This window comes from Pteronotus mesoamericanus, unplaced genomic scaffold (assembly GCF_021234165.1).
Source record: "Pteronotus mesoamericanus isolate MK-2021 breed Mesoamerican mustached bat unplaced genomic scaffold, CSHL_Meso_final contig_20, whole genome shotgun sequence".
Classification (NCBI taxonomy): Eukaryota; Metazoa; Chordata; class Mammalia; order Chiroptera; family Mormoopidae; genus Pteronotus; species Pteronotus mesoamericanus.
The window spans coordinates 59,964,507-59,980,903 of NW_026555085.1; the positions used below are offsets into that span (position 1 = coordinate 59,964,507).

Below are 16,397 nucleotides of genomic sequence, written 5' to 3' on the forward strand. Positions count from 1 at the left end.
ACTGATTAGATCACCCTAAAATTTAAAACCTAATGCTCTGTATTAGGCATATGTCACTGGAACGCAACATTTTAATCATAAAAAGCAATTTAAGAAAAAATTACATATTTAAATTGTAATCTGCACATCAGATTACTTCTTTAAATGTGTCATCAGAACTCAGATAAAATAAAATAAAAATTTGATAAAATATATTTTAGTTTTACCTAAAATATAAATTAAGGCATAAGAAAAACTCTGAGAATGCAATATATATGGAAAACCGACAACTGAAAGAAGCAAATAATTCACAGTATAAGCTTTAATATATAAATTAGATATTATTTCATCAGCTGTGTGTTAGTCACATTAGTTTAAACTTTACATTATATATTAAAAAACTAAAAAGCTAAAAAACATCATTGCAATATAGATTCAATATGGGAAAATACATATTTTGTGGCTTTATACACAATCTAAATTAAACCATTCTATTCAATAGTTTTCCAAAATATAAACAGCACTTTACATGCAACAGAACATACCAGTCTGGATTGTCCTAATATATTTTAATATACAGGAAAATAAAGAGAAAACATCCTTTTAACAAGACAGTAACATAGCAGATGTGGAATGCAGAATAAGATTTTGCCTTAACACTATCTTGGATAAGATTAAAGAAATACCAATAAGGACAGTTTCTACCACTTTCAATTAAAATTTTTTTTAATGAACATTACTGTGATTTTCTATTTTCTAATTGTATCACAAACTGAGAATACATACAAGGGAAAAGGGGCGGGGAGAAAACCTGATCCTTTATGAATTTTAAACATCAGCCCTGCCTACGGGCTGTGTTTAGGCTGCTTTTCTGTTGACAGTTTCCTAAATTACTTCTGCCACTCTGAGTTGTGCATCAGTAGTCAGATGAGTTTTCCAGACTTCATTATGCCATTGTGTAACCATAGCTGCCACAATGTAGCGCCACCAGAAGTCTGTCCTTGAGTATTTCTTTACTTGGGTATTCAGGTAACTTGAGCATGTTGATGCTTTAAAAGAAAAATATACCACCATTAAAGAGGAAATCTATGAAATTTCTAATTGTTTTGTCTAGCAGAGAAAACTTCGAAAATTAACACAAAACCACTCTCTCAAATTTGCATTCAAATGGAAAACCCTGAAGTAGTATTTAAAAAGTAAGAACAAAAAAATAAAACCCTGCTGGCTGCATTGCGGTTTTCTTTAGCATGCAAATGTAGTGAAAGAAAGTAAGTTCCTTTTGGCCAAAAATAAGAGCAATTTAAGTACGAAATGATAGTGTAACTCCATGATACTATGACAATTTAACTTTAGTGACAGGTGAACTACATTCAATTAAATTACAGGTAGTTTCCTCAAACATATTTCCTACCAAAAGGGAGGAAGCAAGAAACCGTTTAGCTATTTATTTATCAGTGATTCCAAAATCCTGATAGAGATCACTGTTGATGTTTTCCTCTCCTTGTAGCAATACAACAGTTAGACTTTTGATCATTCAAAATTAATCAAAAATTCAAAATGCATTAAGATAAAAAAATTTAACATACCAAGTGCTTGAAGTTGGTAGAAGATTTGGAGTATATGGCACAGCAGCAATTGTAAAGTTTTGCAATCCACTTCCACCCATGATATTAGCAAATCCACCATGTGGGACCCTGGAACTAAGAGTTCATATCTTAATAAATTGTAATCATGAAAGGAAAATCTTTGTCATAGATATATTTTAAATTCTAAGTTAGGATAAGAATACATTCAACTCTCAGTCATGGACAAAATAACATTTTTTATTCTGCAACACTCTAACTCATTACTAAAAGTCACCCGGTGGCCAGTTAGCAAGCTTTCATAGAGGCACCCCTGCACATTTCTATAAGCTATACTATACTTTCAATTGGCCACAGCGCATAGCTCTACTATTGCATTTAGCATACTGCATGTACAATTATTTCTCTTCACGCGTCTCCCTACTAAACTGGGACTGACTTGTGGGCCCAAGTAATTTCATATTTGTATTTGCATCCTTGGGGTTAGCAAAATGACTGGCATCTAATAGACATTCATTAAATATTTGCTGAATAAATGAATGTTTGCTTGATTAATTAAAGCAACAAAGGCTTTTACATGTGATCCAAATAATTTCCCTGTTTGAAAAGTATCTAGAGTCAAAGGGATTTTGTTTTGTTTTTCACAGTGGAAAAATTAGAAAATTCTTCACATTTCTCTTTCCAAAGATTCACAATCTCTCTCTTTCTAATTTTTTTTTTTTTTTAATGTCACCTAACATAATGAAACCACAGGAAGGCTAACACAATACATAAACATCACTAGGAAATTTAATCTTGGCTACATGGCTGTAAAGGATGTAATTAAAACTTCTGAAATTCTATTGTCTAAATTTGTAAGAAAATTAGTATTTTAAATTAGCCTTTGCATATATATCATGATTAAACAGAGCCTGGAATAAACTTTTTTGTTTTTAAAATGAGATGCTGTAGTGCTTTTTTGGATAAATTAGAATGATGGTAAACATTTAACATATAGGTATTAAATGCATACTCGAAAGCAATGAACTCTCTTAATATTAAAAATGCTTTCTAACATGATTCATAGTACAAAGGATAATTCAGTTCATTTTTTAAAAACTGCTGACATTTGAATAACCAGACTAAATTTGGAAAAAAGGTCAGAGGGCTCACAGCTTCTGATTTCAAAACTTAAACTACAAAGTTACAATGATCAAAACAGTGTGGCACTGGCATAAAGACAGACACACAGACCAATGGACTAGAACATAAGACCCAAAAATAAACCCTCACATATATGGCCAAATGATTTTCAATGAGTGTGCTAAGAACATTTAATGGGGGAAAAGTCAGTCTTTTCAACAAACTGTGGTGGAAAAACTAGATATCCACCACAAAAAAATTAAGTTGGACCCTTATCTAACACCATTTACAAAAATCAACTCAAAATAATCAAAGACCTAACCTTCAGAGATAAAACTACAAAATTCTTATAAGAAAATATATGGGAAAAGCTTCATGACACTAGATTTTTGTTAGTGATTTCTTGGATATGACACCAAAACACAAAAGACAAAGAAATAAATTGGACTTCATCAAAATTAAAAACTTATATGCCAAAGGATACAAGGAACAGAGGGAAAAGGTAACACACAAAAATGGGTAAAAATATTTTCAAATTCTAAGTCATAAGGAACTGATATCCATAAAATATAGAGAACTCCAACTCAACAACCACCACCAAATAGGGAAAGGACTTAAATAGACACTTCTCCAAAAATGATATGTAAATGGCCTATAAGCAGACAAAAAGATGCTCAATCAAATCATTTGTCATTAGGGAAATGCTAATCAAAACCACTTCATACACATTAGGATTACTATTAATAAAACAAAAAACAAAAAACCACCAACCACCCCCTCAAAAAAAAAGAAGGAAAGAAAACAACCATGGAAAGGAAATGCAGAAATTGGAACCCCTATGTATTGCTGGTGTAGATGTACAGTGGTGCAGCCACTGTGAAAAATATTCTGACAGTTTCTCAAGAAATGAAACACAGAATTACAGTATATATACAAAAGAACCTACAAGAAGAGAATCAAAGAAATAGCTGAACATCCATGCCCATCGCAGCATCACTCACAATAGCCAAAAGGTGGAAGCAACCCAAGTGACCACCCATGGAGGAAGAGATAAGCAGAATGTGGTATATATACAACAATGGAATATTATTTAGACTTAAAAAGGAAGAAAGTTCTGGCATTTGCTACAATATGGATGAACTTTGAGGACATTATGGTAAGTCAAATAAGCCCATCACAAAAAGACAAATAATGTATGAGCCCACTAATACCCACTAATATCAGGTACCTAGAACAGCGAAATTCACAGAGACAGACAGGAGAACGGTGGTGGTCAGCGGCTGGAGGAGAAGGGATGGACAATTAGTGTTTAATGGGTACTGTGTCAACTGAGGAAGATAAAAAAGTTTGGAGAAGGCTGGTGGTGATGGTTGCACAATGTAAATGCACTTAATGTCACAAAACTGTATACTTCAAATGGTAAATGCTATGTATTTTTTAGCACATACTATAAAAGCTGTTGAAAATGAACCAAAATTTTCTATTTGAAATCACAGATATGTATATATTCACAGGGACAAACACAGCAATCTACTATAAATGAATCTCTAAAGACAGCAGTTTTCTCTTCTAGCTGGGAAGCAGTTTGGTTGTTATTAAATGTTTCCTTGATGAAATGCCTGAGTTTACCTTAGAGAGTTAAGTGCATATTGAAAGTCTGTCTGAATCTTACTAATAAAATGCTAATGCATGAGCAATTCCTACTTAGGGCAAAGTAATATCTAAAGACGACCTGAATATGTATGTAGACTGAAATAAAACTCAACACTAGTTAATCTATACATACCAACCTTTGCCTAAAAAATTAACAAAGGCAGCCAAAAATGAAAAAGTATTAAAAAATCCACTGTTCTCAGTTTCCTATAGAGTCAGATTTTAAAAACAAGGATACCACTTTATCAGAACAAGATGAGAAAATGAGCCTTAACACTGATTCTTACACAAATAATAATACAGTATTTCAATAGCAGGATAATCTATCTACTGTTTTCATATAACTAAATTTTGAAAAGCTTAAAAAAATTCCCAGTTTTAATATCTGAATTGAAAGTATTCAGTAAACTGATATTCACAAATAATCCCCAAAACCATACTCCTCCTCTTCTAAACTACAAACAAATATGACTGGGATCCATACTTGAAAAATCAGTAAATCTTATGCTAAGATCATGGTTCATCAAACTTAAGCATGTATGAGGAAAATAAATAGTCTGGATGAATATTATGAAACCTGGGTTATACAATGTAAAATTACAGTTGATAAAAATAATACACCATTACGCTGTTGGTGGGAATGCAGACTGGTGCAGCCACTGTGGAAAACAAGATGGAATTTCCTCAAAAAATTAAAAATGGAACTGCCTTTTGACCCAGCAATGCCACTGCTGGGAATATACTCTAAGAATCCCAAAACACCAATTCAAAAGAACCTATGCACCCCAATGTTCATAGCAGTGTTACTTTTAACAGCCAAGTGCTGGAAACAGCCTAAGTGCCCACTGGTAAATGAATGGATCAAAAAACTGTGGTACATTTATACAATGGAATACTATGCAGTAGAAAGGAAGGAGGAACTTCTATCCTTTGTGACAGCATGTATCAAACTGGAGAGCATTATGCTAAGTGAAATAAGCCGGACAGTGAAAGACAAACACCATATGATCTCATCTATAAGTGGAACCTAGTCAACAAAACAAAGAAGCAAGCAAAATAGAACCGCGGACATGGAAATAAACAACAAACTGACAGTCGCCAGAGGGGTGGAGGGAGGAGGATAACGGGGAAAGGAAGAGAAGGGTCAAGTCAAGGAACATGTAAAAAGGACCCATGGACGAAGATAACAGGGCGGGGGGACTGAATGTGGGAGGCAGGGAGTGAGTAGGGCAAGGGAGAGTAATGGGGGGAAAATGGGAATTAACTGTAATTAAACAACAATAGAAAAAGTTTTTTAAATCCGTTAGTATCTGCAGGGGACTGGTTCCAGGATCTCCTGATGTTACCAAAATCCACTAACACCCAAGTCCCTTACCTAAACTGATGTAGTATTTGTATATAACCTATACACATCTTCCCATATACTTTGAATCACCTCTAGATTACTTACAATACATAACATAATGTAAATGCTATATAGGTATTATACTTTATTGTTTAGGAAAAAATGACAAGGAAAAAAGTCTGTACATCTCCAGAACAGACACAACCAGCAGCCATCTTAGGCCTAACTATGTAGTACACATCAGCAACAAAGTAACATTTTTCAAGAATTTTCAATTAAAGGAGGGTTGAAACTACAGATAAAATCAAGTCTGACTCTCATTATTCTAAAGGGAATATGAAACAAAAGAGTATTACATTTAAGAGACTTATAGACCAAGAAAATATTGTCACTACCATAAAAATATTTAAAAATTACTTTTTATACTTATTCTATAATTGAACACATGTAACTTTTCAAGATTGCACTAAATTATACTAATACACAGAGAAAAACATTTCAGTATCTAAATATAAACCAATGGATAACCAGAATTTTCCAAAAAGCACTAAAGAAAAAAAAAATACATACTTTAGGTTTAGAATGGCAAATGTTATATCTATGGTAATGACTGCTGGAGGTCTAAAGGAAAAGGAAAGTTAAGGTTTAAAAAAATTTAAGACTTACTGTTTGAATTCAAAACAAGGGCTCAATGTACAGTAAGTGTTGAAAGGTGGATTCTTCAACATGAGGTGAAGCTCAGTTGTATTGTTTCCCCTCAGATTCCTTGGCTCTTACTCTTTACCCTCATCCTTCACCTCAGTTTAAATGGATGCATGTGCTCTACTTCATGACCAGTTAGCTAAGCAGCAGCACAGTTTCAGCACTGCTAACGATGACTGTGCACTAGTGACATGAGAGGGGCACTGAGTATTACTAGGCCAAGTGATTTCTAATTCTACAACAGCAGCAATTTTACAGACATTTTTTGGTACCAAAAATGTGAATAATTTTTTTCTCCACTTTAAAAACTCACACTGACTAAATCATAGGGTGAGGATGGGGAAATACAAAAATGCACTACATGGCGTTTAGATATAAACCATTAGAAAAATAATAAAAGAGCACTACCTCAGAAATAAACTGAAGTAAGTCCAGTCAGTTTAAAACTGGAATGTAAAAACAGACCCTATAATAATTTACAGAAAAAAAAGTAGATAAACATATCCATAACATATCTATAAAATCTTGAATGTAGGAAAGGATTTATAAAAACCATAAAGGAAAGTATAAGCAACTTACAACATAGTTTAAAACTTCTATTTTATAAATTAAATTCATAATTTAAATTACATGAAACTAACTTAATACAGTTAAAAGGTAAGTGAAAAACTGGGAAAAAGTTCTTTATATATGTCCCTATTATTTAAAAAAAGAACATTTTTAAACTGAATTTTTGAAAATGACAGCAGAATAATGCACAGAAAATGAAGACAAGCAATTTAAACCACTCAAAAAGTTATATAAATAAGATACATGAAAATAAAAATGATTTTATCTTATATTGACAGAATAAAAGGAACAGGCCGTCTCCCTCCCTGCTCATGTGAATACTGACATCTTTCTGAAGGATAAATGACCAGTATGTATCAAGTTGTAAAAATGTATATATATTTGTATCCAAAAATTTCTCTTCTTTGAATTTAGCGTATATAAATAATGCAGGATATTGGCCTGACTAGTATGTAGCACAAAAATTCCTTATTTCTTCAGCATTTTTCATAAACAGGAAAATTTAGCAACAAAGAACAGTATCAATGAACAAAAGTCAATAAACTGAAGAGCAGGCAGCCGTTTAAAAAATTAGATCTATAAATGGAATAATTTTTAATGATATATTACAAAATTCAGAAGTTATAAAATAGGGACAATGTTCTTTAAGACGTAAAAATTTAGCCCTGTCTGGGTAGCTAAGTTGATTCGAGCATGGTCCCCCTGAACCAAAAGTTTGCAGGTCTGAAACCCAGCCAGGTACGGAAGGCAAATGAACAATGTTTCTTTCTCACATGGATGTCTCTGTCTGTCTGTCTGTCTCTCTCTACCTATTTGTTCCTTTGGTTTTTTTCCATAAATGGATCTAGTAGCATTTAGTTGTCTTTAACTTCATTTGAAACTATTTTATTAGACTGTATTGTGACAGCTGTCATTTCAGTGTGAATTTTTTAAAAAACTTTTCAAAATTGGTGGATTTTTGTATAGCCATTTTAACACTGAAGATGGAAGAAAATAAGCAACATTTTTGGCATATTGTTCTTTATTATTTCAAAAAAGGTAAAAAATGCAACTGAAATACAAAAAGAAAAGACTTTGTGCAGTGTATGGAGAAGGTGTTGTGACTGATCAAATGTGTCAAAAGTGGTTTGTGAAGTTTCGTCCTGGAGATGTCTTGCTGGATGATGCTCCATGGTTGGGAAGACAAGTTAAAGCTGATAGTGATCAAACTGAGACATTGATTGAGAACAGTGAACCTTATACCAAGCAGGAGACAGCCAACATACTCAAAATATCCAAATCAAGACGTTATTGGTGAAAATGAAAAAAAAGGATTTTTATTTTATGGAAAAAACCCTATGGACTCTTAGGCCAACCCAATATCTCTTTCTCTATCTCTCTCCTTTCCTCTCTTTCTAAAAATCAATGAACAAATCCTTGCATGAGGATTAACCAAAAAACAAACAAACAAACAAAAAAAAACAAAGTAAAAATTTATATATGTGAGAAACATTCTGGAAGAATAACCAAAATGTTAAGTGATTACCTTCAGTGATTGAGATTAACAGTGATTTTTTAAAATTTGAATTGTCTAACCTTTCTACACAGAAAATATAAAGCCAAAGGGGGGTAGGATCAAGGGCGGAAGGTGAGGATGGATGGTGCGGGGGGACGAGTAGGGGGGAAATGAGACAACTGTATTTGAACAGCAATTTAAAAAAAAAAGAAAAGAAAAATTTTAAATTATTTTTATTACTCAAATCTCTAGGTATTTCTTGGGATGTTGTGTGTGTGCGTGTGTGTGTGGGTGCGTGCGCATGTATGTGTTGTCCAGAAATAAAAATTTGGCTACTACCACTGACCAATCTTCAGAACGATTACCAAACTATAAAATACAATATAAAGGCTAATAACCCTGGTTGCAACTCAGCTTATTTTTTTATACATTAAATAAACATTTATCGAGCACTACATTTTATTTTAAATGTCTAAATAAATCTTTGTTTAATATCAAAAAAGTGGAGCCCTGACCTGTGTGGCTCAGTTGGTTGGAGCGTTGTCCCATGAACCAAAAGGTCCCGGGTTCAATTTCGAATTAGGGCACATGCCTAGATTCTGGGTTCAGTCACTGGTGGGGATGCGTATGGTTATGCAACAGATCGATGTTTCTCTTTCACATCCATGTTTCTCTACCTCCCTTTCTCCCTTCCTTCCTCTCTCTCTAAAATATCAATAAGCATATCCTTGGATAATGATTAAAGAAAAACAAGTGGAAAGGGAGGTAAGACACAGACAAGTCAGACTAATAATTCATTTTGGTTGTTTATCGCTAAGCCATTAGGAATGGAATACATTAAATTCTTTTCACATTATCATAAAAACACTTCTTACCTGCCAGTAACAAACTGCAGGAGAAGAACTCTCTCCTCTGGAGTAATATCTTCCACAACTTCCCAGAACCACTAACAACAACAACAAAAAAGACTTAGCTCATATTTCAGGGCAATCATAGACTTAATGCCAGAGAAATATGCAGCATTCATAAAGCATATTTTATTCTAAGAAACTCATTTATCAAAAATGATTTCATACAAAGCTTTCATATGCAATTCCCATGAGAAGAATTTAGGGAAAAACTTTGTTAATTAATGTGAGTTTTCATCCAATAGTGCTGAAAAGCTTACAAAATTAAATGGCAAAACTTAACTTCATTCTAAGCTCTAGAGAAATTTTACCTGAATAACTGGATCTTCTCTTTCATAGCCACTTGTGTATTCTGTATTTTTTATCCAATCACTCACATCAATTTCTGGCATGCCAGAAAGCAGTAGCTCCTTTGGGGAAGCAGAAAAATATTTCATTAATCTTCTTGGGCGGGGGGGGGGGACACTATTACATTTAAAGAGTAAATTTGCCTTAATTAGAAACTAATTTCATGTAAAACTGATTATTTTTATGACTGTTTCTATAGGTCATCAATAACAAGTACTATTATACATGGGAGAGAACCCTTCATAATGATGTTCTCAAACACTGTGAGATGTGGAGGTATATCTACATTGATACAATTTAATTAAAACATAAGAGACAATACTTTGTTTATACATAAACATTTATGCAACAATAGTCTACATGTGCAATAATTTTATGAACATTATTATCTTTATGTTTATTTTTGTTTTATGAATTTTTAAAATTCTATAAAGAAACCATACCCGCGATAGGAAAGTGACAACAAAGACCCAAAAAGATCCTGGGTCAAGCAAAGGAAAGGATCATCAAGAAACCCTAATCACTAGGGAAAAGATAATAAAAATAATTATATTTAAAAAGCACACACATTCATGCCTTTGAAGAACTATTCTGGAACAATTCAGATCCTTTAATGTCAACTTTCCCCAAAGTGAGGGAAAAAAAATGGTATTTCCCTAATGACATTTGGTAGCCTCCTTTTTCCCAGGAAGATCATGAAATAAACAAAATAGCAATCAAATAACAAAAAAGTTAAATGAAGAATGACAACAGTATTTACCATTATGGTTTCCAAGAGAAAAGAAAACTTGGAAAAGAGCTTGTCCACATCTCTAAACTAGCCCATTTCTCACAGCTGGATGTATTTACTGACATAGTCAGGTGAGGCAATAACTAGCCTGCACTTAACTAAAACACTGACAAGCTGGAATATCAGGATTTGTTATTACAGAGACAGACATAACGTGGTTCAAAATCAAGTTTCCTACAGCAACGACTCATGATATATACCAGACTAGTATAGAGTGTTCTTTGAAGGTTAATTAAGGCTAATATAAGGCAGTATCTGTGAACTCCTAGGTATTTCTGAGATCTAACTGAGGAGTCTGCAAGGTCTCTCTCTTTTCCAACTTATCTAAGGTTGGATTTTCTCCACATACCTCAACCAAACAGCATATCATAACAGATAATGTGCAGAGGCAGATATAAATACTCAACTGTCTTTTATAAAGCTAGACATTAAAGAAACTTGCAAAAATGTAAAAAACAATACCATTCTTCCCATTATTTATATTTCATTCTGGAAAATGCAGCTGTCATTTTTAAAATGTTATTTATGTTAATAGGTAATGAATTATGTTAATTTGAATAAAATATTTTACACTATTTTAATCTCAATTACAGTAAACACCAATTAATATAACTCACATGTAAACAAAAAGGCTTCTGTCATAGGGGTTCCTGAGAACTGCCAGTGTTTTAGTTCTTGCCATGCTACTATATAAAATAGTTTTACTAGATGAATGCATTCTGGTTAGGGTCCATTTACCACCCACAAATACATTCTCCATCTTTCTTTGCATTGTTCTATTCCCTAGGAGGCTGATCCCAGCAAACTAGCTCTTGCCTCCCAGCTTTGCGTTGGGTTCCTTCTTTGAGAACAGACGAAAGTCTGGAGTGAGAGTATTTTCTGCTCCCTCCCTGCTTTAGCACATCTTTTCAGTAGCCATGTCTCCTCATCACAGGGCTCCTCACAATAATTTCTCTGCTGTCTCTTCAGTTCTAGAGGTGGTACAGCCTTTCCACTGTTACTAGTCTCTGGATGCCTCACCAAATCCTGTTTATTCTTAACACTGCCTGCGCCTCTCTAACAGTCCCTTTGTTAAAATTGTCTTTATTTGAACCATCTGGGGAATTCTGTTTTGTAGCAGGACCCTGATACAGGCCTGTCAAAAGGGAGTAAGAATGAATTTTATGCGTTTCTTAAAATCTGAGTTTAATCTTCTCTTCTAAGCTGGAGTAAGTTTTTAATAATATTAAGATGCTTTCATTGTTAATGATTATGAATAAAAATGACAGGCTTTATTCTCAAGAAATTTGAACTATTTCACGAATATCATAACTTTTTATGAAGAGGATAAAAGATCTTTATTATCTTTTTTAACACTTCTCTTCCCAAACAATCCTATCATCTGAATCAGCTCAACTAGTTTTAAAGCCAGAGTCTAAGACACACCAAGAATCCTAACTTCTAATAAATGTGACAGGCAAAGAAATAAAGCTTTTAGAAGAAAACAAAGAAAAATACCTTCATGACCTTGGAATAAGAAACAGTTTCTTAAACAGGCCACAAAAAGCTACATTCATTTAAAAAAAAAAAAAAAGATACACTGAACAGTGCTAAAACCAAAAACTTTTATTCATTAAGACACCAGAGTAAAAGATACTCACAATATATACACCTGAGAGACTCCTATAAAGAATATATAGAGTCCTACAAATCAGTAACAACAAAAAAACAGAGAACACCATAGAAAAATAGACAAATCACTTGAACAAACACTTCAAAATCAGAGAACACAAACAGCTCATAAACATTTTAAACATATCAAATACACTCAACTACATTAACCATAAAGGAAATGCAAATTAAAATCAGGATGAAATATCACTACTGATCCACTAGAATGGCAAAACGAAAAAATGAATTATCAAATGCTTGTGAAGAATGGGTACACCCAGAACTTTCATACCTGTTGGTGAGAGTGTAACTTGATACAACACTTTGGAAAATTATTGGCTAGTATCTACCCTAACGGAATAAATGCACACCATATCTGCCAGCAATTCTACTCCAATATATATAACCCACAGAATGCATTCCCATGTTCTCCGAAAGATGTGTACTAGAATGTGTATAGCAGCATTATTTCAATAGCCCAAAACTAAAAAGTAACCACCAACTGTTCGTCAAGAGTAGAAAAGACAAAAACGAACTACCATACAGCAATGAAAATGAACAAATTACGCTGCATGCAACAACACCTATTTTCTCACAAACAAAAAGCTTAGCTAAAGAAGTCAGATATATTCAAGGTATTATTTCATTTACATTAAATTCAAAAACAGGCAACCTAATCTATGATATTATCAGTTAGGAGAGTGGTCACCCATGATTGGGGAACAGTGAGTGAAAGGGGACATACGAGGGACATCGGGAGTGCCAGCGTTTGTCAGTTTCTTGATTTGGATGCTGGTTTCATGGGTGCAGTCAGCTTGTGAAAATTCAGCAGGCTATACATTTATGATGCATGTGCTTTTCTCTATGTATACGGTAATTCAGTAAGTTTCACAGGACTTATCAGTATCAGTAAAGGTTGCTATTAGTTTTTTACACCATAGTTCCAAGAAATGATGTAAGTCTGTTTAACAGTTCATAAGTGCTCCTCCATTTTAAATACTAAAAACAACTTTTATGGTTATGCAAAAACTAAGTAAGTCTACGCTAAACAAAACTATTAATCCTAAACCTAAAAACAGAACCAAAAAACTCAAAACTGATATTTAATGAAACTAAGTCACAAGGGACCTCAAAATTTAACAGCAAATTCTGTCCACTACTGTACTAAGATACACTATGAGTGAAAAAATGAAAATACTGGTATATCTATAAAATTAAAGGTACATATCATTGTACTTATTCATATATTAAAATGAAAGGCATAGGGTAAAACTAATTTTATGAAACAGAATAAAAACCAAAGGGTTTCCATTAATCTAAAATTTACTATGCTAAGTTGTACTTCTTAAAAGCTATACTCTATTTAAAATACTACTGTGTTTTATTAAGGAATTAGAAACTCATAGGGTTTGAAAATGATTATTACCAAAAATAAAAGAGAAAAAGGAAATAAGGGAAAATGCAGATATAAATCATATAAAATTAGAAATCCCATTAGATCACAGTAAAAGGTAGGCAAATTAACAAAACATAACAAAACATTCATTAGGGATCAGGGTCCAGCAAATAAAGTGGACTCCACAGAGGTTTGAAATGAAAGATTATAAAATTATACATGTGATTAAAAAAGAAGCTGGGAAGACGACCTAAATACAACAAGAAAAACCCTATTAATCAATTCTTCTATTTTGGAAGTACAAGAAGTTTGTATCAGTATCCTTTTTACCACAGATGGCTAAATAAAATATTCAGAAATAATGGAATTTTGCTTTTGGGGAGGCTGGACTTCAGCATCCCCCATGTACGGTACTTTGGAAATAATATTGCATTTTTGTTCATCACTATTGTACTCCGTTTCACATTAAGTAATTGCTAATCTGGTTATTCAGCTTAAAAGAGGTATAAACACAAGTGTTGCGACAAGCCTCTAAACATGAACATTAAACCATCAATCTTACACATTATTACATTCATCATAGTATTCCAAAATTTTTTCTGAATTACATTAACTGGAGTTTTGTATTGCTGTGTAACAAAGGAGCTGATGTTTTTCCTTACCAACTCAAACTCATCAAAAAGTTGTATGAGGGAAGGTGGAATGAACATATGAAAGCCCTGTAAAAAAGCGTTGATCTGAGGCTGAATGGCTCTTGTCATTCGAAGTTCAGTAACCAGCTGGACATACTCCGCCTATTTAAAAAATAAAAGTTTTTGTGATGACTTTTAATTCCACATACTTAAGATAATGTTAATATAATAATTTCTCACTTAAGAGGTAAAGTTTAGAATTAATTTGGCACCAGTATTCATACACCTCAGCAAACCAGCACTTTACCATTCACTAAACTGTTTGGGCCAAACTTCTAATCACCCATGATTTCTCTCACATCCTGTAACAGCAAGTGCTATCAGATCTACTTCCAAAAAAATATTCTCAATCTGGCCTTACCTCACCACCTCCACTTTTAACACCCCGGCCCAACACCTCACCCGGATCACTGCAATAGCTGGTGTCCCGGTTTCTATTTAGCCTCTGTGCTGCTCCTTCTCCACACCACAGAGCGATTTTTTTTTAAATATGTATAATTTAGATCACATAACTTTCCTGTTCAAAACCCTACACTGACTTTCCATGACACTTAGAATAAAATTTAGATTCCTCTCCTAGCCTTGCTTTCTCATCTCATCTCCTTCCACTCTCCCCCTTGCTCACTTGCTGCGTTACCCAAGCACAAGCTTGCTCAGGCCTCAGTGTCTTTACACTTCCTGGTGCTTCTGACTGAAACGTCTCATTAGGACGTAATCTCTCTGCAGACAGGGCCTCTGGTGTACCAACAGATAGCCTCAGCTCCTAAAAACACTGATGGCCACTTTGTCAGTGTTCAAAAAATATGTGATAAATTCATACATTGAACAAATTCATTAATACATACTTAGAACTTGATGAAATGGCCCGTCTGACCATAGCTGATTTGATTCTAAGTTAAGCTATTTTTACACATTTTACTTTAAAATACATCATCATCATCATAGGAAATAGCATCACTTAAAATTTAACTGGTAATAAAAAATACATATTGGCTCAGACCATAATAAATTATCATATATATATTCTATCAATTATTATTTATTTTAAATTACATCTAAGCGAAATTTTGTGAGTTAAAAACAATATACTGTATGTAATTCTCACTTCCCAGGAACAAATGCTCTAAACACAAAGGGGAGAATGCCTGTTTGAGGACCGTCTCTTTATCTACCTACCTACCTACCTACCTAGCTACCTACCTATCGACACTTATCTGACACTATGTCCCCCAGCTCCCACAGGCGCTGAGCCAGGAAGTCAGATTTGACTACTGGCTATGAATTCTCCATATATCTCAGAGCTATAAAAGTGTCACCGTGAATTCCTCGCAGCTCCGCCCAATCCCCATGTGGCTCCTTGTACAATCTGGCACAGGGAAAGCTGCCATCCCTGCCATTTAATCTATTCCTACCCCCAAATCCCACTCCCTACCACCCAAAGGCTTTTCTCCACTAATAAGAATTGACCAGTTACCACAAGTTACATACAGGTAGTTACAAGAGGGAGATAGAAATGGGGGCCAAATAATCAAATAGAAATATAAACCTAAGTTTTCAGGGTCCAATTAATAATATTTAATAATATACTTCTAAGTGATAACCAGCAGTGACTTCTGCATTAGCACATGATTATGTTGATATTTATGTCTGCTCTAACTAAACCTGCTTACTGAACACTACAATTTTTTTGCCCTATTCATCCATTAATTATATGTTCAAGGTGCTATGTGAGACATTATCTTTCCTTAACAAAAACAGCTTTTTCCCAACAGGTTTTGCTTTTACAGTCCTAAGGTACTATTCAAGTCATCACTCAAGATATTAATAAATTATGAAGCATGAAATAAAAGATCTGTAAATTGCTCAAGTACACTTAATTTGCCACTGTAGTCGACATTTATTAGAAGAGTATACATTCTCTTTTTTATCACTTAATTACTATTATTTCCTCATTCATTTGATTTTTAGAAATCGGCTGTTACACGAACACTAATCTGTGCTCACATGTTCTCTTCTATTCCACCTAATACTGTTTTCCATCTTTAGTTCTGTAACTCTGGTTCATGGTTATTGAATATCATTTAGGAAAAACGAACTCTTTCAGATACCAGTCCCCATACTAAGTTAATTCAAATGTGAATGAATCTTGGTCTAAATTATTTCT

At 33.7% G+C, this 16,397-nt stretch overlaps 1 protein-coding gene across 5 annotated transcripts in view; it reads right to left on the reverse strand.

Moving 5' to 3' along the window:
• Nucleotides 1-335: 335 nt before the first annotated feature.
• Nucleotides 336-16,397, reverse strand: part of HACE1 (HECT domain and ankyrin repeat containing E3 ubiquitin protein ligase 1) — a 90,566-nt gene continuing 74,504 nt past the window's right edge. For 3 of the 5 annotated variants that reach the window (XM_054569770.1, XM_054569769.1, XM_054569772.1), the window contains 5 exons: nucleotides 14,204-14,335; nucleotides 9,669-9,767; nucleotides 9,325-9,395; nucleotides 1,566-1,679; nucleotides 336-1,028 (listed from right to left, as the gene is read on the reverse strand). In XM_054569770.1, the coding sequence (XP_054425745.1) occupies nucleotides 926-1,028; nucleotides 1,566-1,679; nucleotides 9,325-9,395; nucleotides 9,669-9,767; nucleotides 14,204-14,335 (519 nt within the window). In that variant the 3' untranslated portion in view covers nucleotides 336-925. Of the gene's footprint in view, nucleotides 1,029-1,565; nucleotides 1,680-9,324; nucleotides 9,396-9,668; nucleotides 9,768-14,203; nucleotides 14,336-16,397 lie in introns of those variants that run through there. The other 2 variants (XM_054569771.1, XR_008528773.1) reach the window with 2 other exon arrangements.